The following is a 25,684-nucleotide window of genomic DNA, read 5'->3' as shown; positions in this document are numbered from 1 at the left end:
GGGAAGCAGATGCCCAGCCAAGGACCACATTGCACACCTCTCTTGACCTAAGAGGGGCCGTGTGACTAGTTCTCACCAATGGGATGTGAGCAGAAGTGATGTGTGTCACTTCCGGGCTAAAGCAGTTAAGAAGCAGTAACTTTGGGAGCTCTGTGTTGAAGATGAACCAACTCTAAGATACTAAGATCTCTGAATAACCTCTTGGAGGTGAACCAGTCATTAGGATTAGGAACATTTATACTAGTCTATAACATGACTGAGAAATAAATGTTTGTTTTATGAAGTCAGAGAGAATTTGGAATTTATCTGCTCTAGCAGCTGGCTTTCCTATATTAATATAACATCCTTCCAAGCTCCAGGGATGGGTTCTGATTTGGTTCAGAGATGGGCATGTATCCAAGGTCTGAGTCAATCAGTGCATGGTGTTCCTCCAGCCACAGAAGTTTCTTCAGAGGCTGACATAGTGCTTAAGTCAGTCCAATTAAAGGAAAGGTTATGATTTTTTTCAAAGTTTTAGAGAAAAGAAGCCTTCTCTCTCCTCCTGAATATGAATAAGAAAGCATGTAGTAGAGCATTCTGCATCAGTCTATGGATAAAGCCGACATACAGAGGAAAGAAGAACAAATTGGTAAATGGAACCAGATAGCTAACCAAACTATGCCAGAAGCATAATCTACATATAGATCTTAAAGTTTCATAAGCTAATAAATTTCTTTCATTTTTTAAGCCACTTTAAGTTTGTTTTTCTTTATTAACAACTAGTATCTTTTAGGCATAGCTGATTACACACAAAACTCCCACAGTCAATATAAGAAAAAGAAATAAATGAAAACCAATTACATCATTAAATATAATTCAGAGTTCACCGAATATGTAAAGGATATGTACATACAGTACATATAGGATATGTAATCGGTACATCAATGAAACATTAATCAAAATTCACAAATATTTATACCTATATCAGTCAGAATAGGCTGGGTTTAGCTACTATAACAAATAACTCCCCAAATCTCAGTGATTTATAACAAAAGTTTATTTCTTGCTGATATTATGCTATGTGCCTTATTCTGGGTCAACTATGACTCAGCTCCATCTTTCCTCTAGGCCCTAACTTGCTAAAATAGCCTCTATCTAGAACATTTCTGCTCTAGTGACAGAGAGAAAAGGTAAAACATGGTGAGCCACATGCTGAATCTTAAAACCTCCTGTCTGTTCAATGTATCAGTCAGAGCAAACCTAAGGTCACAGGGCAGGGAAGTATAATTCTCCCCCAGAAAGAGGCAGTGAATATTTACTTTGAACAATATTCAAATATTTTATTTGAACAATAAAAGTCTGCCACAGTACCTAAAGCTGATAAACCATACATTACCTATTAAAGGAATAAAGACCCTAAAGAATAATCAGAACACAACCTTAACATTCATTGGCCCACAGATCAGAATCTGACAATAAGTTCATCCACAATTGAAAGAAACCAGGCCATCAATAAATAATTATTGAAAAGTCCTTTCCAAAACATTGTCTTTTACTGTTCTAAAATTTTGATGATTACTACTGAGGTGCCAGTCAGTAGAGGGCAGAACCAAAAAAAAAAATCAATACCTTAATAGAATTTGAGGCGAAACCTATCTACAGGAGAATGTCCATCCCTCCACACTATTCTGATATTTGATTTTACTTTTGGAGCCACTCATCTATAAAGGTAGGTGGTGATAGTAGCAGCTTTGCAGAGGACATAGGACTGAAGAGGAGGATTTTACTGAGAATTTCAGAATGCCAGGCGTAATACAGATACAATCTCACAAGACAGCACAACACCTCTATGAGGTAGGTGGTCTCACCTCTGTCCTACAGAAGTGAAGTTGATGTCCAAGGCTGCAGAGCTACTATAAAACCCCAAAACCTACACCTCCCTTAAGCCAAGGTTTGCTAAAGCAGAGACAAGATCTGACCTCACCCAAATTGTGAAGAGGTGATTCCAAGCTTACACCATTCTCCCTGGCCCAATGAAAGCCCTCAAGAAGAGGTCAGCCATCCGTGGGAGAGAAAGATCAACATTCTCCTACAGACCCCAGGAAGCTTTGGACCAACCACCTGAAGCCCTGGCGGTGACATTCCAGGCTCCACGGGCAGGAAGAAGCTACACTGGGTGAGCAGAAGTCTTCCCATGTAGGCGCCTTGCCCCCTGTGATGCTAAAGGCCGCCCTGAGATGGGAGTTAAGGAAGATGGGAGAGGGGAAGAAAATGGGAGGAAATCTATTCATTGATCAAGAAAGCCTCACTTGGTGAAAACCCCAGACCAGAGCAAGATTAAGGAGTCAGGAGGCCAGTTGCTGAGGTCTAAGGGGGTGAGCTGGAGTCACAGCAGTGACAAGAAACAGGAAAGCACTTACAGTTATCTCAGGGCATGGCAGGCTGAAAGAAAATTAGTCAGTGTACCGACTGCTCTCTATTTGCATGGGGCACAGATCTGGGTGAGTCAGCACTTCTGTGTGACTTGAACCCCATGAAGCCAACTCCTTACTGATAAGGTTGTACCTTCTGTGCTCCTGTGCAGTGGGGAGACTTGGCCCTGTTCACCAAAGGTTTCACTGCATGTCTGTGGTCAGCCTTCCATTTCCCCTGCAAATTATTTTATGATATATCTGTAATCTGCAATTATGGGGTATTATCACAAGTGTTTGATTCAGAAGAGCTAGAGGACCATGTTGGCTAATTCAGTACCGATGTGCACGCTATTCTTCAGCTAACAAAGTACTTTCCAGTATATTAACTCATTAGAAACTCCTGCCAATTCTGCAAAATAAGTATTCTCACTCCCACTTTATCAGTAAGAAAACTGAGGTTGGGGGCTGTTAACAATTTGTCCAAAGTCTCATAGCAAGTGGCAGAGGCAGAATTTGAATTTAGATCTTCTGACAAAGTGACATGGCCCTGAGGAAAGAAATTCAGAAATAAGAGAGGACAATTGTGGGAATGCATTGGAATGGAGAAGAAGGTCCATACGACAGCTGTAAAACTATTTCAAAGAGAAATGAAGATAAATTAGAATTAAGCTCTCTTTTAATTTTACATTGACCAGTGATCCGTCACTGGGAAAGAACTAATACACAGAGTATCAATTTCCAGTAAATATAAATGGCAAATAAGGCCAAATGAATTGCAAATGACAGTGTTTCTAAAAGTAGTTATCAATCACGAGTAAGGGCCTTCCCATTTATTAATCATATATTTCATTTCAGAAAAGAATCTAACAGAATGGAGGGTCCAAGGATGGTGCAGACGGTGACTGGGAAAGTAGGCATGAAAAATAAAACTTCTGCTTTATCCATTTCAAACGTGAAGGGAAGACAAGGGAGAAGGAAAATATTCACAAATGGGGTTTAAAAATCACCAGGTAACTGATGAAATGTTAAGAAAATTGCAGATTCATCAACTGAAAGGTATGTTCTTGGGCCAACTAAGAACAATGAAAGTGAAAAGGAAAGACTCTTGGCTAGAAGTAGAGAGCAGTTCAGAGAAGACAAAGAGAAAAGGACAGAGGGCTGGAAGAGTCTCCATGGTTATGGAGAGGCCTCCAACATTGCCAAATTTCCCCAGAGCGGAAGCCCATCAATTCACATGGTCTCAGGTATTTTCCCTGACCAGAGTTTTATTCAAAACAAAGGTCAAAAGAAAAAGTACTCTCGCACTCCCTTCCCCTACCTCATCCAAAAAAGCATTACGTGTCTTTGGTCAACAGAATGATTTTAGTATCATTACAAAGTCTTAATAGTTTGTTCTGGATGTGCTGGTAACCCACCATTCAAAGGATTCAGGGCAGAGTGAAATTATCAGGGGCCATAAACCTAATAGCATCTCTCGAGCTGTTACAAAAGGCATGGGGCAGGAAAGGAATAACTGCCATTGTAAAACTGGATAAAAGAATCAGAGCTGTAAGGAAGGGTAAGAAATATCTACAAATGGTTACCGTAATTGGCCAATTAAATTTTGCCTTTCTTCTAATTTTTAAATTACCCCATTATTTTACCCACGTATATACCAGGGTGGAAATGTCTGCAACCAACTCTGAAGCAAACCAAATTGCCTTTTTTTCTAAAGAGATTGAAGGATTCAACTTCTCATTCAAATAACATGGCATATTTATGAAGCCAGAGTCTAATTAAATTACATCAGTCATCAATCTGCTTTTGTTAAACTTCCTTTGTACAGAACTGTTAATAGAGACGTGTGAATCCCCAAATATGAATGTTTAAGTATTGAACTCTTAGCACTGTGTTTTCTAAACAGATCCTCTTAGAAGCACGTCCGGTTTGCTCCGCCTTGCACATCCTCTCTCTCCCACGCACCTATGTTTTTCTTCCACAGCCTTGCTTCTGCCATCCAGTCTCCCACCTCACAACTCATATAATCCGAATGGCAAAAAAGTGTGAATGAGCAAAAACCAATTTTGTTATTACTACCATTTCCTTCTGCTTACTCTCAAAACAGAAGCTGCATAAGGGAGAAATCAGTCACATATAAAATTATTAAAAGAATCTTTCATACAAAATCATTCCCAAAAGGGAAACTTCCTAAACATTAACTGAGGGCCCCATGACAGCTCTGGCCTGGCCTTGGGCCTTCATCTCCTGGGGGATCTTCTATTTTATCTCAAAGATATTTAAGGAGATCTATAGCAGAAACAATATTTACCGGTCAGAATGAAATGAGTGATTTCTGCATAGTGAAAAGGATGGCCCTCTACTAAAGATATTCCACTCCCAGAAAATAAGTTACAAAACTTCCTCTGATAGCAAACGGTATGTGCCTTCTGGTAGCTAAGAAATCGCTTCCTTGTTCCATGCCTCGTCTTCCTTATTTCAAGCCTCAGCTGCAGAATAGAATCATTCTATTTTCTCTCGTTGACCATATATTTTGCTGCAAAACCCCTCTTGCACTGCAGCTTATAACGCTCTTAAAATACACAGATTATCTCAAATATGTGTGATTCTATAGCCCCACTCCTGAGGCTAGAAAATTATACTCTCGGTTCCTAGCATTTTATATTTTATATTCATCTTACACTGGCATTATAATCAAAATAAACATTCAAAAGCTCTTATGAAAACATGGCTTTATTCTCTTTTTAAACGTCTGAACCACTTTATCCCTTTACACCTGGTTCGAAGAAAATTCTAAAAATTAGAAAATGCAAGTGATCATTTTGAAAGAAAAAACAAAGGGGCAATTAGAGTAATCGTTGTTGAAATAAGCAGCAGAATCCAAATGAAATTCCTCAGAGGATTTGGGCATCATGGTTAATAATTTTGAAGCGTACAACTTGAACTAAAACTGAAGGAGGGACCCTCAAGTGTCCAAAGATCCACACAAGAACACATTTTATAAGTACACACTCATGCCTTGTTGCCGGTTCAATCCTGTCTTCCAGTAAAGCCATTCTCCTTCACCGTGAAGCCAACGTGCACACAAACGTCTATGTCTCTTCATATGGTCTGTTTTGGTGTCCATCCCACTGAGCTCAACGAAACCTCAAGAACCACTGGGCACCTTGAGCCAATGTGCACTCAGGTGCAACTGAACATACCTAGACCATCCAACAACATCCAATACATTTATTTAATGCATCTTCCTGTATAAGGAAGCGAGTGACTGATAGCATTTATTAAAACCAGCCAAGCATAAGGGTCACTGGCATTCAACATCCAAACTTTCTAAAATATAGGGCAATTCCAGCCTGAAAACCTACTCTGCTTTTTTAACATTCCTGGGCTGAGACATCAATTTTTTTACAATTCATTTTCCATTTTCCCTCCTTGCCTTCTCTGGAATTTCCAGCACTCCCTTTGCATGGGAAGGTTGGTAGAGCATTTGTGTCTGGGATTTCTAGAAAACCAAAAGACAAAAGAAACTAGCAATATTAAAGGGCTCTCTCACTAAGCAGCTGGTGATTCTCTTTTTGTTTGGGTTGTTTTTGTCATTGTTTTTTAATCTGAAAAACATTACTGTCTCCTTAGAAATGGCTACCAGATCAAAATGGTCAAAAAGATATCAGAGCTCCTGGACTCAAAAGATCATCCATTCTCTGTGATGAAGTCTCCTCAACAGTGGCCTTTCACAACTAGAAAGCTCTTATATATTACTGCTACAAAGGTCAGAAATCATAGGCAGAAAGCAAGTTCATGGAGCCAAGTGCTAAGAAAATATTTCCAAATTCCAATTCTGTGCCTGTAAAAACAGAAAGGAAGCCATACATTAAAACATATACAGACCTGGAATCACCCCCAAAGATAGCATTTGGAGCCACCTTACTAACTCTGCTACCTCCCTCATTCTTTAATCAAAATGACCCCCTTCTTCCCAGTTTCTTATATCCAGGACTCACTGCTCCCCACTGCCTGAGCCCCACCCCCAGAGATTCTGATTTAATTGGTTTGGGGTAGATCCCAAACATTGGTATATTTGAGCTCTCCAAGTGATTCTATGCAGCCACATTTGAATCACTGTATCTTCTCTTAATTTGTCCACTGCCTTCTCCCCCAAAATAGAAAACAAACCAAAAAAAAAAAAAAAAAAAAAAGGACTAGATCTGAGACCTTATTAGCCCTCCGCTTATTTAAATCCCACAGATTACTCAATGATGCAACTAGCCGAATACTTCATTGCAAGGTCCAAGTGATTTGGATATTAAAACAAAGTTGAGGATGGGTGAACAGGACTTGGTTTTAGATGTTGCGCACAGAGGAAAGACTCGTAAAGTTGTGGCTTGCTTTTCTGACCTTAAAAATACACTGGTGACCTTGGGCAAATGTACAGTCACAGTGCCTTGTTCAGAAAATGTGAATCTGAATCCAGCACCATTCACCAGTAAGCTGTAAGGTGTAATTAGCTTGTGATTTCAGGTAATGAAGTAATGAAGCCTCTCCTAAAGCATCCATTGAACAAAGATTTGTAGAGTTCCCTAAATAAAATTAAAAACATAAAGTGATGGAAAACCACACTGCAGATGACTCTGGGAAGAAAGTGGAAGACAGGAGATAACCAGCCCTTGTCATAGAGAAGATTACTCATATAAACTGAGGCAAAATTCCTCTTTACTAAGCATTGTATGAAATCATCTCTTTAAATGAAGATGTCCTCTAACCAAAATCTTATTACCCTTATGAGCTCTGGAATGCTCCAGCAATGTAATGTTCCACTTTTATTTCTGGATGAAAAAAATAAGGCAGTGGAGTGTTCAGATTAAGCTCTTAGGCTGTGTTGTAAAGCAAATCCAGACTGGATCCTAGCTCTGTGTTCGGAACGGAGGGGCCTAGAGCAAAGGACTCACGTGTCCCCAGTGCCCTCATCGCAAAACCAAGATAACAATATCGCCTACCTCACAGAGGTGTGAGAATTAACCTCATAACACGTGAACACTCAATAATCTTCACTAGTACTGATACTTGTTGTTGTTGTAAATTATCTCCATTTTACAGATGAAGCAACTGAGGCACAGAGAGGATAAGTAGTTTGTCCATGGCCACATGACTTGGCAGTAGTAGAGCCAAGATGTCAGCCTAAACAATGTGGCTCCGGAGTCTACATTCTTAATCCCTCCCTAGCATTTTTAATATTCTATAATTTTTAGAAGCACATTAAATTTACACAGCTCATTACAACTTACAAAAGCTTACACATATGTCCTCTTATTTTTAGCATTACTAGTCTGGAGGAAGCCAAAGCAGAGGTAGTTATTGCTCTTATCTTATACTTGAGGACACTGAGCTCAGAGAGTTAGAACCCTGCCCAAGGACACCAGGCTGATGAGTAGCAAAACTGAGACTCAAACTATGTCCTGACTCCTTGGCCAGTATCAGCCATCAGAAAACAGGCCATGGTACCCAGAATATTCTGGAGTTTTGAGATGAACACACCTAAGAAAAAAATCAGAACCTATCTTCAAAGTAGATAGGGCTTAAAATGCTGCAGAGAGCATTTTCTTCTTAGTGAAGTTATTACTAATTGTCAAGTCTACATAATGAGACGTTATGATGTCATCCAGGCAAATCAGGCAAGAGCGATAGAAGGAAAAAAATGGTGGTGGTCCATACACCCTGGAAGCAGTGTACAAGTCCTGGCCAATGCCACAGATTCACTCGGAAGGTTTCCTAAGGTGCAGCTCATCGTATTAGGTATCAGAGTATTTTCTTTTCTTGAGAGTAAAACCTTGGTGACTGAGAGATTACCATCACTCAAGGGCAGGAAGAGAGATCTGATACACAGATCATGAGGCCCTTTGAAAGCCCTGGATGGATATCACTTTTTACCTTGACATTTCCCACCCCCTTCAGATTCATCTACCCAGTAATTTTAGGTCAAAGAAACAAAGATACAATGCTACTTCATGAGTCAAACAACATCTATGCTGCTGTTTTAATGTTGCAACATTATCAACAAGGATGCTTAGATCACTAGCATCTTATGCATTCAGGCACATGGGGAGTTTGCTCAGGATTTCAAACTGTGCCCAGCGGTAATGATGTTGGATGCACTGACTTCTCTGCCAAGCCTAGAGGCTGGAACATTAGCTCAGACACATACACACAGCACAGCACAATGTTTAGTAAAGAGAACTGGAAGAGAGGGGAGTGCTTTTTATTCTTACTTCTGTTTTACAAACAACAAAATCACATGCCGGCCTGAGAAACGAGCCACTGCTCTGAGCTCCTGTCAGTCTTTGGGTAGCACTATTTTCTACCAGATGAAAACTGAGCCTAAAAGCAAGATGCACCTTTTCAACCATGCAGACTTCAATTTGGGCCTCAGATCTTTGCTCTCAGACACAGCTACAAGTGGCAAGGAGTTGCAGGAAACCCTTGGAGAGCCTCCAAAAAGAACTTCTTCTTGGACTGTGATTGGAAAGTTTGCTCTAGCTGCACAAGGGATAAAATTACTCTAAACTGGTGAGGGTGGGAAGAGCATTTTGCCCAGGTGCAGACCCAAGACTATGGGGCACACACCTCAAGCACTCTGCACCTTACTCCATTCCGGCCATCAGCGTTTCCCTAACTACAGACAAATGTGATGGGTGGACCTTTCAAGAAACCTTTTATTGTTCATCTAATATACAAATGCCCGCCGTCCTAGGCATTTGAAGTCTCAGAAGATAAATTTAGAAATAGGTCTTTGAATGCATTACACACATGCAAACTTTTAACCCTCAAATTTGAAACATGTTTTTTTCTGAGCTTAGAGGGATATTGGTTAAAGAATTTTTTATCAGAATAGATGTGAAACGAGGTACACTGTCAGTCACATACCACTGTCCAGACCATTGTGACTCAACCAGAGTAGGGCTGTGACCCTTGGGCTTGCACGCAGCCCACTGTACTGAAACCATCTGTCCACATGTTCTGTCTCTCCCAATGGACTATAAGTTCCTCAAGTGCAGGAAACCGATTTTATTTCTCTTTGTATACTCAGTGCCCAATGCAGTGCTTGGCTCTGGCTGTTAAATAGGTGTTCAATAAATATTTGTTTAACTGGACTGAATTATGTGTTCAGAAACCTAATTTGTTCTCTGATGCTGCCACCTACCTAGTGTTTACAGATCAAACCCAAAACTCCCACTCCCTCCATCTACAAAGGAAGATACATGAAAACCTTTGTGCTGGCCCCTAGGCTGTGGAGCCAGCTAAAAGTTTACGTGGTATCTGTAAGTGCATTCTACAAAATGAAACCCATGACAATACTTTTACACCTTGTCTGCTTCTGCCCTAGGTTAGAGAGCCAGGGAGACTGAATATGCCAGCCATAAGCGTCAATGTGCCACACTTCAAACACTTAATAAACATTCTCCTAACATCACTCTCTGCTCACATGCCACCTCCTCAGAGAGGTCTTCTCCAACCACCCTTCTAAAATAAGTCCTGGCTGCTCTCTAGCAAATTACCCTACTTTAATTTCCTCAGTACCACAAGTCAACGTCTGGAAGTATATGACCCTACACATTTATTTCCCCCAGAATGGGAACTCTGTGTGGGCAGGGGGCTTGCCTGTGTGTGTGTGTGTGTGTGTGTGTGTGTGTGTGTGTGTGTGTGTGCTGCCACCTTCCCTTCACCTAGAATTACAGGCATTTGATACACAGTTGTTGAATTAATGGATAAGAGATAGTCACCAACAGCAAGTGTTTATAAAGGCCTGGTTTTGTTTTCAAGTATCTTGAATGGAAACCATATCAGCATTAACATGTAAGTAATTTAGTGAGGCAAGCAATGACCTCCACATCTGACAGGTATTAAGACAAATGAAGTATGGTACTATTTTCAAATAGAAGACCCCCAGTACTTGGAATGGCACCACAGCTTGTTGGGTATATGGCTTCACAATGTTAACAATATATGTGGAGAAGAGTCAGGCATAGGATTCAGTATTGCAGACTCATGAAACCACAATGTGGTCATTGATAAGCAGCAACAGTGATCTTTCTCTCAGTTAATAAACCATTGTCAGGGGTATGTCTGTCAAGTGCTGATGTTCAATATTTTCAGGAAAGTGAGTGTTTCTAGGATTTTGTTCATTGTGCCTTATATATACTAGGCATTCAATAACTAGTTATTGAGTTGATTTGATTGATCTCCTTTCAAATATGCTTTGAAAATGTTAACAAGAGTAATGCCCCATGGAACAACTTTTATGCATCCATGAAAAAAAAAATTTGGATTTGGAACAAATACTGTACTCTAAGGAATCAAAATTGCAAAGTAAATTAATTCTTAAAAAGATTTATATGACTAAATTTTGATTCCTTGAATGATGCCTTTTCAAATCCAATCTAAAATGTCTAGTGTGTTTTTAATCTAATATAATCCAATGAGCTTTAATAAGTAAAGTTGTTCCCACTGGAACCAAAACCCAGCTATTCCATTTTTGTAAACTTCTGTGTAAAGGAATGGGATGAACTAATTTTTTCTGAATTTTTTATATTTAATCAACAACATCATTGCCAAAGAAAACCACTTTTCAGAAGTCTCTCTAGCCTGGTTTATAACTTATAATCAAAAACTGGAATTTTGCATCTGATGGGCTTTAGTGTGTAACATTATACTGTCATATTTTTGATGCTATAGTTAAAAGTAAGAGATAGTTTCCATTGTAAAAGTTTTCCCATAGCATGCTTACCCAGAGAAAAACATTTTCCTATAAAAATGGTCTTTCCAATTCATAGGTTAGAAATTATTGTGGATAATTTTTTTAAGAACATGAATACATTTTTGATTGGCTTCCGATAACCTTCTGCATTTATCTAGTCCCATCAGTTGGTTTAAGCTGTATATACAGGATAGGACAGAGTGATAATAATGTACATGCCAAGAAATCGCAATTTAAAAACAAAAACAAAAACTTGAGATTTGAAACCCTGACAACTTACTTGTCCTTATCCAGTTAGGGGTGTATGAATTGATTTCAGCTATAGCCTGTTCTGAGCAGCAGGAGAAAATGGAAATGGGCATAAATATGAAGTCCAGAACAATCCAGGAAGCTTGAAATATCAGTGATATATCACAGTGGATCTCACAAAGATGTACCTTAGCTCTGGCTTTGACCTTTGGACCTCAGTGGGTAAAGATGCCTGGAAATCTGATCTGTCCTGACAGGGTGAGGCAACCCTCCATGACCTTCCCAAAGCCCCACTGTGTCCGCGGCTCAGAGGCCAGCACACTTCACCCTGAACCGTGAGCTTCCTTTAATTGTACACTTCACTTTCATTTTCCCTTAGAGTCCTGGTTTGGGGAACTTCTCTGCCCTGTTCTGAAAACGGGAAACTACTCAAATGTCATCCATAGGGGACTGGTTCAGTAAAATATGTCACATCCAAACAGTGGAGGACCTGCTGTCTTTAGAAGAATGGGCTAGATTGATACATAGTGATGGGGGAAGGGTCAAAGGTATATGATTAAGTTTTTAAATAGAAAAAAGCAAGTTGCTGTAAAAAGTTATAAATTTATATATATATATATATATATATATATATATATATATATATATATGTGCTAATAGACGCACCACGCTAAACGGTGTACGGTAGCCATCTGCAGGCAGTGTGTGACAAAAGAGGGTAGACTGCCAAGAACTTTCATTTCCTGTGTGATAATATTTTTTATCAGTTTTTAAATTAATTAGAACAAGTATAAATTTTGTAAGCAGAAAAAATATTTCTAAAATAATGAAAAAATATTGATAAAGACGTTCTAGAACAAACATACTAGGGTACAGCAAGTCTGGTTCACATGAGTGAACCATTATAATACCTATGGCTGGAATTTAGAAGTCCGTGAACCACTGAAATTGTATGAAAACTTGTATGCATATTTGTATTTTCCAGAGAGAGACTTCATACCTTTTATCAGATTCTTGCAGGTGTCTGAGACCCAGAACAAGGTTAAAAACCATGATGCTTCCAGAAACAAAGATAGTTGCTCAATCCCTCCATTTTTGTTATCATCTTATCATGAAACATTTTATTACTAAATTTCATAGCTCCTGCCAAAGGTAAAGTCTATAATCAGCACCAAAGTATAAAATCGTGGCTCTTCCTACTGTATAGCACAGGGAACTCCACTCGATCTGCGGAGACCTAAATGGGAAGGAAATCTAAAAAAGAGGGGATATATGTATACATATAATTGATTCACTTTGCTGTACAGCAGAAACTAACACAACATTGTAAAGCAACTCTACTCCAATAAAATAAATAAATATGTAAAATAAGATTTAAAAATCGTGGTTCTTAGTCTCTTCCCTCATTTAAAGGGCCTCCCAGTGCCTTAAACGCAGTTCTAAGAGCAGGACAAAAAGTCACACCCCACTGGTTAAATGTAATAATGCCATTTTCAGCCATATGCGCAGACCTAGAGATTGTCATACTGAGTGAGTACATCAGACAGAGAAAGAGAAATATCGTATGATATGGCTTATGGGTGGAATCTTTACAAAAAATGATACAAATGAACATATTTACGGAATAGAAACAGACTCACAGACTTAGAGAACGAACATATGGTTTCTGGGAGGAAGAGTGGTGGAGAGGGATGGTTAGGGAGTTTGGGATTGACATGTACAAGCTGCTATATTTAAAATGGATAACCAACAGGGAACTACTGTAGAGCACAGGGAACTCTGCTCAATATTCTGTAATACCCTAACTGGGAAAAGAATTTGAAAAAGAATAAATACATGTATACGTATAACTGAATCACTTTGTTGTACACCAGAAAGTAACACAACATTGTTAATCACCTATACTCCAATATAAAATAAAAAGTCACACCAGGCTGGTCTTGGGAGAAGAAAACTTCTAACAGGAACTGAAACCCTGCAATCATTCAGAGCTTGAGGACAGTTATCCAAGGCACAAATAGCCCTGTTTTCTCCACAGAGATGAGAGATTTGTAAAATGGTGGGTGGGGGAAAGGGGTGTAGGGATTCAAGGGGAGGAAGACATGGTTGCCTTTGAATTAAGGGGGCCCCATTGTGTGGGTGGGATTAATTTGATCAGTTAAATAAGATTTAATGCAACATCATTTTGTCAGCCTTAAATTGAAAGAGGCTTTCATTATAAATGAACATTAAAATATGCAGCAAAATTATTGTTGCTATGATCTATATTAGTACTGGCTGAATTAGAGTTAGGCAATTTATCTAAAAACTGGGCTTCTGATGACCTTTGTGAAGCTGACTACCCCCAAGTCCCTAGGAATTACATGAGTCCACAAACTGTTTCACCATCTCTACCTTGATTCCACTGACAGTCTCCAGAATCAGGTACAGTACAGAGTTTGATAAACCTTAAGATCAAATGTGGATCAATAACAATTTGTAATTTAAGTGAGGAGCCATGGGTTATACCTGCACTGGCAAAATGAGGAGCATTTATTGGTGAAAATTAGGAATAATACTCTACTTTCCAAATGTGCTTTCCAGGTGGTTTATCACTGTCAGAATAAGCCAACTGTGGATTTAGTATGCAATTAAAGTGTCAAATATCCCAGAGTTCTAGTGCTGACATTACCTGACTACGAAGGTTTTACAGGCAAAGAAATTGAAGGGCTTCACGTAATCCACCAAAGGCCATCGCTAACCACCATCACCTAACTGTACTGATATCTGCCATATACAAAACATAGAAACAGGTACTGTACAAAACAGAAATGGACTCTCCAGGAGTTTTACAGTTTAGCTAGAAAAAGAAGATATATTTAGTGAAGACAAGGAATTTATAACAAAATGCCCAAATGACGATAGGTAAAAATAATTCCATACTATTGGAATGAAAAGACATAGAGAAAGCATGTATCCAGGAGGGATGAGGATGAACCTCATGAAGAAGGAAGGGTTTAAACTAAATCTTAAAGGAGTTAGATATTGATGGTCAAAGTACAGTATGGGTAGGTCTACAGAATATGGCAACATCGTGGCCAAAGGTTGGAAGATGGAAACACAAGACTAGGCTGACAAGAGAGTGAGAGAAGCAAAATGATTAACCGAGTCAGGTTGAATGGACTAATTTGGATAAGGAGACAAATAAGCCTGAAAATTTTATAAAATAATAATCAACATGTTCTTAGTATATTTAAGGCACTTTAAATGCATTAGTTCATCAAATCCTCACATGAAGTAAATATCTTTAGTCTATAATTAAGGAAACTATGGCACAGAAAAATTAACTGGCTCACCTTTATTTCACCCAGTTAGTAAATGGTGGGGTCAGGATTCAAACCCAGGCCAATCTAACTCAGAACCTGGGCTCAGAATCACCAACTGACTCAAGAGTGGGAGGTCCTCAAAGGCCAGGCTAAAAAATCCGGGCTTCAGTATCAGGTGTAAAACTTGGGAGCTGGGTATCTCATAACCCTCATATAATGCTTACAAGCATGGTTCTTCACTACTCTACAAGCATTGCTTTATCTGATGATTTTTCCAACAATGTTAACTGAAAGTAACAAGTATTTATTGACCAGTCCCTTGACTATAGTGCTGATTTAGATATTATAGAGTTCTTCTTCCAGACTTTATTGGGAGAATCTGTTTTATCAGTATTCCATCACCATACTTTGCACTTTTAGTCCCCAGGACTTAATTTTACCTGTTCTTCACCCACCACTTCTACTAGAAATACAAATCATGACAATAAACAGAATAATGTATGTTTATTTTCAAATGTTCCCTGACATGTATAATCTTCCTGCAAGGAGAGCCACTCTTGTCCAATAATACATCCGTCCCTTAAAAACTGATTTCTCCATCTTAGGTTCATGTCTTAAAAGTCAGTTGGGTTCTTCAGTTACAGATGTACAGGACGTGACATCTGGACCCTCCTAGGGGGCAGGGGTGAACTCTTCCTCTGTTATACCCACAGTAGCCAAATGACTTCTTCTCCCACTGAGGAAAATCACAGAAAACTGTCTCCTAATGATTTACTGCCCAACCCCTAGCCCACAAATCAAAGAATTGGGATGAGTGAGAAATAAGGAAGAATGGCAGCCAGTGGCTATGAGATGGGGAGTGAGTGTTTCAGTTTATTTTCTTAAGCCAATTAATGATGAAGCAGCGTGGAGGGAAAGAAAGACACAACATGGCTGAGAAAGACTTTTTTTCCAGATAAATGGCCAGATATCAGATTCTGTAATAAGTACTTCCACCTATCAAAACACACACACACAGTAACTTTGGGGAGGAGGAGGAAGATATAGATCTTAAAAATACAAGGTAATATCCAGGAAGCCTTGTGGATATCGTAAAATGTTGGAACTTTGAAGGACCTTTGGAAATCATCTAATCCAGACATTGCAAAAACCAGGGTCCATGAACTATACATGACAGACAGAGGTGTTTGGTTGGGCCTGCAGAATGTTGTTTGTTGTCGTTTAAATTGAGTCAACATTTTAAAGTACAGAAAAATTCACAGAATAATCCAGATATGTGGCTTCTCTTAAAAATGGAAGACCTACAGGTATTTCGTTTTTTTACAATTTGAAGGTTGGTGGTAACCGTGCCTCAAGCAAGTCTATCAGTGCTGTTTTTCCAACAGCATTTGCTTACTTCATGTCTCTGTGTTGCATTTTAGTAGTTCTCATTGTATTTCCAACTTTTCATATTATTATATTTGTTATGGTGATCTGTGATCAGTGATCTTTGATGTTGCTATTGTAATTGTTTTGGGGTGCCACAAACTGCACCCATGTAACACAGGGAACTTAATAACTGTGTGTGTTCTGGTTCACCAAAAAAAAAAAAAAAAAAAAAAAATGGAAGACCTAGCAGTACTGGGCGCCCTTTCCCGAATGGCAGAAGCAAGCTGGGGCAGCTTAAGAAAAGTCTTGAAGGCCCAGCTTTTGCCACAGCCCTACCACTGCCTCTTGTTCTGGAGTACAAAGGCTGGGCATCAAAATTTTCAATAAAAATAAGAGAGCGAGCGCTGAGTGCTCATACCACCTTGCCTCACTCATTTGTTGTACCTGCCAACTCCCGTAGGCCTTTGAGTTTACAAGCTCTGCTCTAGTCCAGTCCCCTCATTTAGAGAAGAGCAACTCAGCTAGGGTAGTAAAGTGACTTACAAAACTCAGTGCCTTAAAAGTAAAATTTTCATACACGAGGGGTCATGACAAACGGAGGATACGCACAACTGAATTTAGGCTGTGTACATGCACCTGGGGAGCAAAGCTGACATCTCAGTCACTTTATTCACACAGTGCCCCTTCCCTCCCCCAAAAAAGGGCAAAGGAAGATTCTCAAGTTTTCAGAATAAATGTACTGCCTAGTGTGGCTTGGTGTAGACAGTTTTGATGTGCCCAAATTTTAGATATGACTCCCATTTATCCTGAGGGTGTGATTTATGAGGGGACATACAAACTGCTTACTACATACATGCAAATACTTCTAAAAATGAGACTGCATAAAAACAGAACGGGGAGGAGGGGAGGATGTCTAAAAAATCCTCTTCAGAAAATGTAACTGATCTATCAGAAGGGAAGTGACTGAGATGTATTGAATGATAGCTTGTGACTGAGGTATGATGGGTACATTTACTCCGTTTAACCCTTACAGCAGCCCAAGAAAGTAGTACTATTACTCTTACTTTACAAGTAAAGATCCTGGAGCTCAGAGTCATTCAATAGCTTGAAGATGACCTGGCTATTCAGTCAGGGACCACACCCAGATGCAATCTCTGATGGGCACACTGGTCATGTTCATGACCAGGAAACGTGGCTCCTTCCTGCTCACCAATATTTGTTTCCTAAGCCTGCCCGTCACCAAAGCCCACCAAGGGCTATGTACAAAGACTTTCATAAATGTCACACTTTGAACAACCTTAACGCACAAAATTAATTCCTTTACGCAGGTTCTTGAACAAGGTTAAGAAAGCTTTGGTCCTTCCTATTATATAGCCAGCGAGCCCTAGGCAGGTGTTACTGCAAGAATTAATAAAAGTCGCTTCTCTAAACAAAATTTCTCCTTTAGAATTGTTTCGAAAGTTAGTAGTCAAGGATTTAGCTGAATACACAAGCCAAAAGCAGCACGTTTGCGGATGGATAAGAATAATAACTAAAATCAAAGTAAGAAGTAATTCAAGAGTGAGCTTTTGAAGAGTCAGGAATTTGATTAAAATTCACTTGCTTTTTTTCTATAATGAAACAGTTCTTTAACCACAAAACAGCTTTTATAATAATGCAGAAGAGTACGGTTCCAAGTAAAACACTCCCCCCATTTTAATCATGGCTATTATTTTTGAAAATGGAAATGGCTGAGGTCACTGTAATCTATTTTAGGGTTTGCATGGGTTGGTGGTATTTTTTTCTTGGCTTTGAGCTCTCCATGTTACCAGCTAAATGTTATAGGTTTTGCTATGTGCCCTTTCAAATCCCATTCTTTTTAATAATGTTGTCCTTTATCCACATAAATTAGAGTGAATTCTACTTCCTTTCCCAGCAACTCCAGATGGGGTCCACACTTTAAAGAGGACCAGAACTTGCGTTTTCTTTTTAATTAAGTGTGTACTTCTTAGATCAAGTATGTTCCTATCTGCATAAAAATGCTGTGGATGTTCAAATGCTGAGAGATTAGTAAAAACGTAGGATTCGTGTGGTCCATTTCAAAACCATACTGAAATACTAGGATAACACATGTGTATCTACCCCTTCCAACTTACAAAGGCAGACAAAGATAGATGAATAAAAATGCCCAGAAACAAAACTCCATCTGGGCAGAGTTCCACACCTACCAATGCTTATGGAGTGCAGAAGCCTACAGATAGCCATTTAGGACACATCAGTGAAGCTCTCTGTCCTGTAGGACCCAGCAGGCAAAATTATCAAATATCTAAAGACGGTACAGTTACACAGTCAAGCCTCCCTTTGGATGTGATTAATATTGCACTGACTTTCTGAACTTAGCTTGGTTTTTTAATATAATTCACTACCACATCACACAGAACAGCCCAAGATCCCTCTAAATAGCACCTACTCAGCCACACGTGAGAGAATGTCTTTGCAAAACACACGTGTTGTTCAGGTCTGCCTATTAAAATGCCTTACGCTCTGTTTGTTTGTTTATTTTTTTAAAAATCAACTTGCAAGGCCAATGTAATAAGATGCTGTAGCTTTTATGGAAGAGGTGAAATAATTTTAAACACAGACACACAATGAGTTTATTTATTTAGAAACTTGTTAAATAGAGTCTGGGAATTCAAATATTCAATGTTGACATTGTACAGAACTGGCCAGGAGCCAGAACCCAGTCTCCAGAGGGACCCATTGGACAAGGAATTCAGGCCTTTCTCTCCTCCCACTTGAGCTAAATAGGTAGAGGCCATTAGTTATACCCACAGCAATATCTGAACCGCACTCAAATAAGCTGTCCTAGCCAGGGCACTTCAAAGGAGGGTAAGTGTGTTTAGCTTTTTAGTGCTGAACTGGAGCAATATGTCACACTTTTGAAAGAGTTTTGTAAACAGTTTCTTCCTTATGTAGAAACGTCTCTGAAGTTTCTTGTATGGCATGTAAGCAAAGGTAATTAACAAGGATTACACTTTTTTCATTTACTGGGGGAAAAAAATATAATACCCATCTGTGTGCAAACTGGGGATCTGGAAGAAGAAACATGCTGTTTCTCTCTTCCTTTCTCCACTCTCTTGTTTTGTTCCATTTGTTTGTCTCCTTTTTATCCTCTTCCTCACACTTTTTCTCACTACCCAGCCAATTTCCTTGAGAACTCCCTGGTTAACCCGGAAGGCCAGAAGAGCGGGAAGGGGAAAATCTAATTTTAGAAAGAGGACCTTGGCAAATGGAGTGGGAAGGGAACTAATGATTCATACTGGGCCACCCAGCCGAAAAGAAAAGCAGACACCACAGATCTTTGTAGAAAGTGCCTAGAGCCTCGCTTCCAGCCCAGGAAGGGTTAACCACCTCTCCAGAAAAATGTGCCTGGCGTCCTTAGAGTGCGGCTGTCTCCTCCCGCCCCATCTCCCCCCTAGCCCCTCTCTTCCCTGCCCGGTAGGCTAGGAAGGGGCCTGCCCTGCCAGGAAGAGTGAATGAGTGTGTGCCCCCCCTCCGCACTTGATGTTCCTGAACCCCTGAGCTGTGAGTGTGTGTGAGGGCGCGTGTGTTCATGCGCTGTACACGGTCGATGCAAACCCGGCTCCGAGGGAAGCAGCGCGCCAGGCACGCAGCACCTCTGAGGATGAAGAAGCAAGAAGCCTTCTGGCCTGAGCTTGGGAGCCAGGAGCCGAGCAGCTGCAGGAGGGAGGTGTGGGGAGGCCTGGGTGAGCACTGCCTCCCTCCTCTCTAGGGCCTCCCCAGCTCCACCCCCAGGCCCCATCACGGTGGGTTCTGACGGGAGGGGTGGGAGGGTGTACCCAGCTCTTGGGAATAGGGCTCTGCCAGGCCCTGAGTACCTTGGGAACAGGGTAAGAGCCATTGGCCAGAAGATGACAAGTCCAGTTTCCCCACTTCAGGGCCCGCTTCCAGCAGAGGCAAAACGAAGGAGGTGTGGGGAGAGAGGAGCCTGGGCCAGGCGTGCCGAGGGCAGCAAGTCGGTGCTCTCTTGCCCTCCTTTGCCCTACTTGCCCGGGATGACGGAGCCAGGAGTCCCCAGCTGTGGCCTTCCTACCCCAGGCAACGTCTTCAGCCTCGGATAACCTGGCCCCAACTCGGAGAAATGAAATAAGATAAACGCCCAAACGACAAGATGTTTAAAGAAAAACTGCTTAGAATTATTACCATCAACTTTTAAAAAAGAAGAAGAAAGTAAAAATGTCGTGGAATGACGCGTTAATTTCTATTCGATTAGTGTCCTACGTGTTGAATGTCTGCGGAGCAGGCCGCGCCCCGGGCAGTAAGGAGAGGACTCCGCTCAGAAAGCCTGCGAGCTGGGCTCCCCCCGCAAAAGACACAATCACGCACACTTATACACACACCGCCACGCGCATCGTCACCCAGACCTGCGACTCCTCAGCCCCTACAAATAAAAACCTGAAAAAGGAGCCTTTTATTCCAGCCTTCCTGCCCCTGTAGCTAATGAACTGTCCCCTTCCACAGTGTTGAAGATGAGTGTGAGGGGGAAATGAAAAGCGTTGTTAACCTTCCACTAAACACAGATTTTTTTTTTTTTTTTTTTTTTTTTTTGGCGAAACACATCAAAATGCTGCAGGAAGACTGCGCTCCAAGTGCCAAATTCAATAAAGAAGTCCTAAGCCAGGGTAATGGTCAAGTAATGGCAAATAAACCGCCTTCCTAAAAGGGGCCTCTGCCTCCGTAGGGCAAGCGTTTTTTTCCCTCCTCAAAAGCAGTCTGAGGTAAACAAATAAAATACGTGTTTTAAACAAAGCTCTGTGTTTTAATCTGAGTTTTTTTAAGGATGAAGGAAAACGCAAGCAGTTTGGCATAGGGGCAGTGGAGGCTGGAACCTGGGCTTGCCGTTCCTTTACTATCTTAGGTATTGGGCTGCTAAGGTGAGGAATTTAAGCGCGAGAGGAAGGGTCGTCATCTACCTTACCTACTTCAGAGTCTCTTTTTAAACGGAGATCAAGTGTACAAGTAACAAGTACCCCGCCCCTCCCGCTTTGCCGGGGTCTTGCTAATCGCATCGCCTTCTGGGTCTTTACGAGACTTCTGCGGGGCCCGGTAGCTAAGGCGGAGGGGGGTTATTCGTTGCAACTCGTTCATTGCTGTGATTGAAACCCTGCCGGGTGTCACTTTAGGGAAGTGGGGTTCCTTCGGTGTTTCGGGCCCTAGACATGCTGGGCAGACCCAGCTTCACTTCTTTCCCATCACCAGAAGAAAACAGTTGCAACTGGCATTTCTGGCACGGCCCAGGTGCTGTCCTAGCCGCCCAAGAAAACGGCTGGGAAGACTCACGGCGCTGCCAGAGCCTGCTTGGCTTTAGTTTTCTTTTCTTAAAGGTGGGAATAAAGGCCAAGGGCTTTAGACAGCACAAATGTCAATCTTCTTGCTTTTCCCTTCTTTATTTTTTTAATGAAATGGTTTATTCCTCCCAAATGATTTGCAACCAATTTATCGGTTTTAACTATTGTGTAAAAAAAAAAAAAAAAAAAAAAAAAGCCCTGTAAGTTGGGAAGTAGGTTGTGCATTCAGTCTGAGTTTAACTTCAGCGGGTACTTTCAGGGTCTGTGGTCCCTAGTTTGGGTCCATGGAATGCTGTACCGTAGCCAAGACCGCGACAGGACTTGGCCACCAAAGAAATTTACAAAACACAAAAAGAATAACAATCTATCAAGAAAACAACTGTTTCTAAGTGATTTGATTCCATTGCAATGTTTACTTTTGCAACAAGAAAGGTGGTTTTGTTTTTTAAAGTATGCTGGTCACACTGCCTCTTCCTAAGCCAGAGAAAGAAAGAAACGGGTGCAGACACAGCCACGAAGTTTTCGTTAGATTCACAGCAGGGGTAACCGACTGTCTCCGCCATGCGCTAGGAAACTCACGCACTACGCTGGGGAAGGAAATAGCGCTTTAAAATACAAAAAATCCTTAGTTTTAATATGATTTCCTTTATTACCCAGATTGCAACTGAAGAATTTTGCATAAGGCAGCGCTCTTGTCTGAGAAAGGCAGCCGCGGTGGCAACAGCTGGAGCAGCGAGCGAGAACCTGAGGCTTAGCAAGAAAAGTTTTCAAGAGTTCGCATCTAGTTATCAGAAAGCCGCAGCAGCATCCTTAGAAACACTAGAGACAAAATAAACGGGTCTCCCACTGGATGAATGACAAGTATCATCAGATCGGAAACCAGGCTCGGTTTCTGGATGTTGAGTGGCCTGTGCGTGCGGGAATGTTTTAATACGGCAGTGTACAACTTGGTAATTAAAATAGTTGAAAAAGTTGCCCAAGAAATTCGAAGGGTTTTGTGTTCTGCTTTCACTTCGGCGGATACCAGGCAATGAGGCGCGCGAAGCGTTCGGCTTTCATTTCACAACTTAGGCAGAGTTGAAATCGGCTCTCCCACCCCCGCCTCGTCCCCCCAACCACACACACATACACACACACACACACACACACACACACACACACACACGCCTAACCTTCAGTCGGAATTGAAGCCCCCAGGCCTCCGAGCATATGTACATTTATTCCTCCTCAGATGAAAATAAAGACATCGACCCCATTAAACGCAAACAGGAAAAACAGGAGTTCCACTGGCGCGCTTTGACACTATCGAAGCCAAGTGAAATGAACAATATCCGAAAGAGAAATAGATGGACTGATGACCCAAAGAGCCCTATACATAGGTTGATCCCTGAGACCAGAGCGAAAGGAAACGTATTTGGGCATGAGGGAGTGCTTGGGTGAAGCCTGGAAGAAGCCTGGAAAGACGCCTATGATGACAGCATCTCGCCGGGCTAGACCGCGGCCGCTTACCGCCAAAGAAACCGAGCCCGCCGAGGTGCCTCTGCCTGCCGCGCGGCTGTGGCGGGGACACCAAAGGCGGGAAGGCGCGGGGCGTACTTGGCTTTAATACGCAGGGGTGGGAGAGACTGGGGATTTCACTTGAGGGAAGCGTCCCACCCCACCATCCCATCTCTACTTTCTCTGGTCCACAAGCAAAACAATTAGAGTTCTGTTTTCAGCGAGGGGAAGAGCGAACGGCGGCCTGTGCTTTTCCGAGGCTGCTCCAGCCCCGCGTGCTGACACCTTGAGGAGGAGCGCTTTGGACTGCTCCAGATTGCTCCAGTTCTCGGCACCGCTGGGTACCCTTAGACTCGAGGTAGAAGCATTTGGACAAACCCAGTCCCGTCGCCTACAGTCCCGGCTGAGGCTCTAGCTTTCTCGGACAGTGTCGGCTCGGCGGGCAAGGCCGGGCAAAGTCACCCAACACTTCTGCGAGAAGGGTGGGGGAAGGGCGTACCGTCGCCCCCGCCCCGAACTCAATCGCCCTTGTCCCGCGTGACGAAGGCCGCTCCACGCCGGGCAGGCAGGGGGCGCCGGGGAGGGTTAGTGACCCGAGACCTCGGCTACGTCCAGAAGTAGCGCGGGAGGCTCCGCCGTACCCTCTCCGCGGCCCAGTGTCCCTGCAGCCCGCCCCCTGGGGGTCACTCGGCGCCCAGCCAGCCTGGAGCTCGCGGGCCGGAGCGCGCCCTTTCGGCCTCCTTCTCCTCGGCGGCTGTCGCCGCTGGCTGTGCGCCCTCCACTCCCGGCTCTCCAGGCGCTCGCGGGGCCTCTTCTCTCCCCACCTGCCCGCAGCTCTGCTGAGCCGGTAGCTCGGCTCTGCCCGTGCCCTCCCCACCCCCCAGACTACAGCCTCCACCCTCGTCTCCCCCACTCCCCACCCCAATCCTCCCGCCTCGCCGCGCACGCCTGAGTGCACGGCCGAGCGCACAGCGCCCACTACCGCAACCGCCGCTCGGCGCAGCCCGCCAGCCCGCGCAACTTCCAGCGGCCGCCTCGCAACTTTTCCCAACTCCACCACTGCTGCCCGCCGCCGCCGCCGCCGCCGCCACTGAGGCTCCCTGCGAGCCTGCCACCCACCCCAAACCCCAGAAACAAACCCAGACGCGAAAAGCCTCCTCTCCCCAGCCCGCCCCCCACCCCATTCCCTGCTCCCCCTCCCACACCCGGGACCAGCTGGTTGGCCAGAGGCAACTCTCCTCCGCCTGGGGGGAAGGAGAGGGGAGGGGGAGACTCTCGCGTCTCCTCTCCCCCACCCCCCACCCCACCCCACCCCACCCCACCCCTTCCCGCTCGCTCTCGCGCTCTCTCCTCCCTCCCACCCAGGTCTTTGCTGCCCCCACCCCGCCCCCACCCCGGGGTTGCCACAGCTGGTCCGTGCACGGGGTTTGAGGGCTGCCCCGGCTCCTCTGGCGCCCAAACAAGGAGCGAGAGCTCGGGCGGCCGGCGCGGAGGCTGGGACCGGCAGGTTGCTGGGTCTGCTCTGCGCCTGCCCTCCACCCGGGGCCCCGGCGCGAGAGGCAGCCCCGCGCTCCCTCCCGGAGCGCTGTAGACAGATATGCAAGATGGCAGAGGAGGGGGAAAGCCAATAGAAAAGGGATATTGCACCTACTTGTGGCCAGTTTCCTTGCCCTGCCTTTGGATCTCATGCTGTGCCCAGTCCTGCAGCCGCTGGTGTGTGGTTGGGTTTTTTTTTTCTTGGATCTTTTCCTTCTTTTGCTCTCCCTCTCGCTCCCTCCCTCTGCTCTCTCTCTCTCTCTCTCACACACACACACACACACACACTTACACACACTCACTCTCTGTCTTTCCCTCTTTCACTCTCTCTCCCTCCCTCTCTCCCTTTCTCTCAATCCACACTCGCTATCTCTCCAGCATTGTCAGTTTGGACACCTTCGCACATGCGCGCTAGACGCCCCTCCAACATCTCAGCGCCGCCAAAAAAAGTTTGGAGCGATTTATCACTTTGATTTGGAGATCTTGTCAGATGGCAATCGCCGAGGAGGCGGAGAAAGGGAGCCACGGGGAGGGCGGCGGGGGGCGGGGAGCGAGCGCAGGGAGTCGGAGGGGAGCAGACACCTCGCCCAAAAAAAAAAAAAAAAAAAGGAATGAAAAGACTAAGGCAAATGATTGATTTCTTGTTGGAATCACCAGTAAGCTTGTATTATTAGTATTATTGTTTTTCCCAACATAAATTGCAGGAAATTTTCTATACCGTCCTTGGGGAAAAGCAAGAAGTGGGGGGAGGGGAGAGGACGTGTAAAATCTTTCCCACACTAAAGAACTAGAAGGACCGGACTCTCGGCGAGCGATCCAGGAGAAAGTGAGAATCATCCTGAACTTCGGGAAATCTGCTGCCGCTGTTACTGCTACTGAAGCTATTGCGGCTTCTGCTTTCAGAGTTGAAAGCAGAATAAATAACTGTTTCTTCCTTGACTTTAGGTGTAATGCCAATGTTTTCTGCCATCCTTGTAACATATCAGTTGGTCTATTCTCACCAAGTAGTGATGATCACCCTTGATTCCCAGGTCCGGGAAAGCTTGGGCATTTGACATCCAAGACCTTCTGCCTTCCCTGAGGTCGGCTGTCACCTTCCGGCCTCCCCCACCGCTGCCCCCGTCGCCTCCTGCTGCAGCTCAGCCTGCCTGCAATTTCACTCACTCGCTTAAACCCACGACCTCCTGGGTCACAAGAAGGAGGAGGTGGGGGAGAAGTCCCCCCACACCTCTTAAAAAATAC

General features: G+C 43.2%; 1 protein-coding gene across 7 annotated transcripts in view; it reads right to left on the bottom strand.

The window, feature by feature from the left end:
* Positions 1-24,828, bottom strand: part of MECOM (MDS1 and EVI1 complex locus) — a 564,679-nt gene extending 539,851 nt beyond the window's left edge. For 4 of the 7 annotated variants that reach the window (XM_061194497.1, XM_061194500.1, XM_061194498.1 and 1 more), the window contains exon 1: positions 24,558-24,826. In XM_061194497.1, the coding sequence (XP_061050480.1) occupies positions 24,558-24,594 (37 nt within the window). In that variant the 5' untranslated portion in view covers positions 24,595-24,826. Of the gene's footprint in view, positions 1-24,557 lie in introns of all 7 variants that reach the window. The other 3 variants (XM_061194505.1, XM_061194507.1, XM_061194502.1) reach the window with 2 other exon arrangements.
* Positions 24,829-25,684: the final 856 nt, after the last annotated feature.

This window comes from Eubalaena glacialis, chromosome 6 (genome assembly GCF_028564815.1).
Source record: "Eubalaena glacialis isolate mEubGla1 chromosome 6, mEubGla1.1.hap2.+ XY, whole genome shotgun sequence".
NCBI classification, from domain to species: Eukaryota; Metazoa; Chordata; class Mammalia; order Artiodactyla; family Balaenidae; genus Eubalaena; species Eubalaena glacialis.
This window is presented reverse-complemented; position numbering and strand designations above follow the sequence as displayed.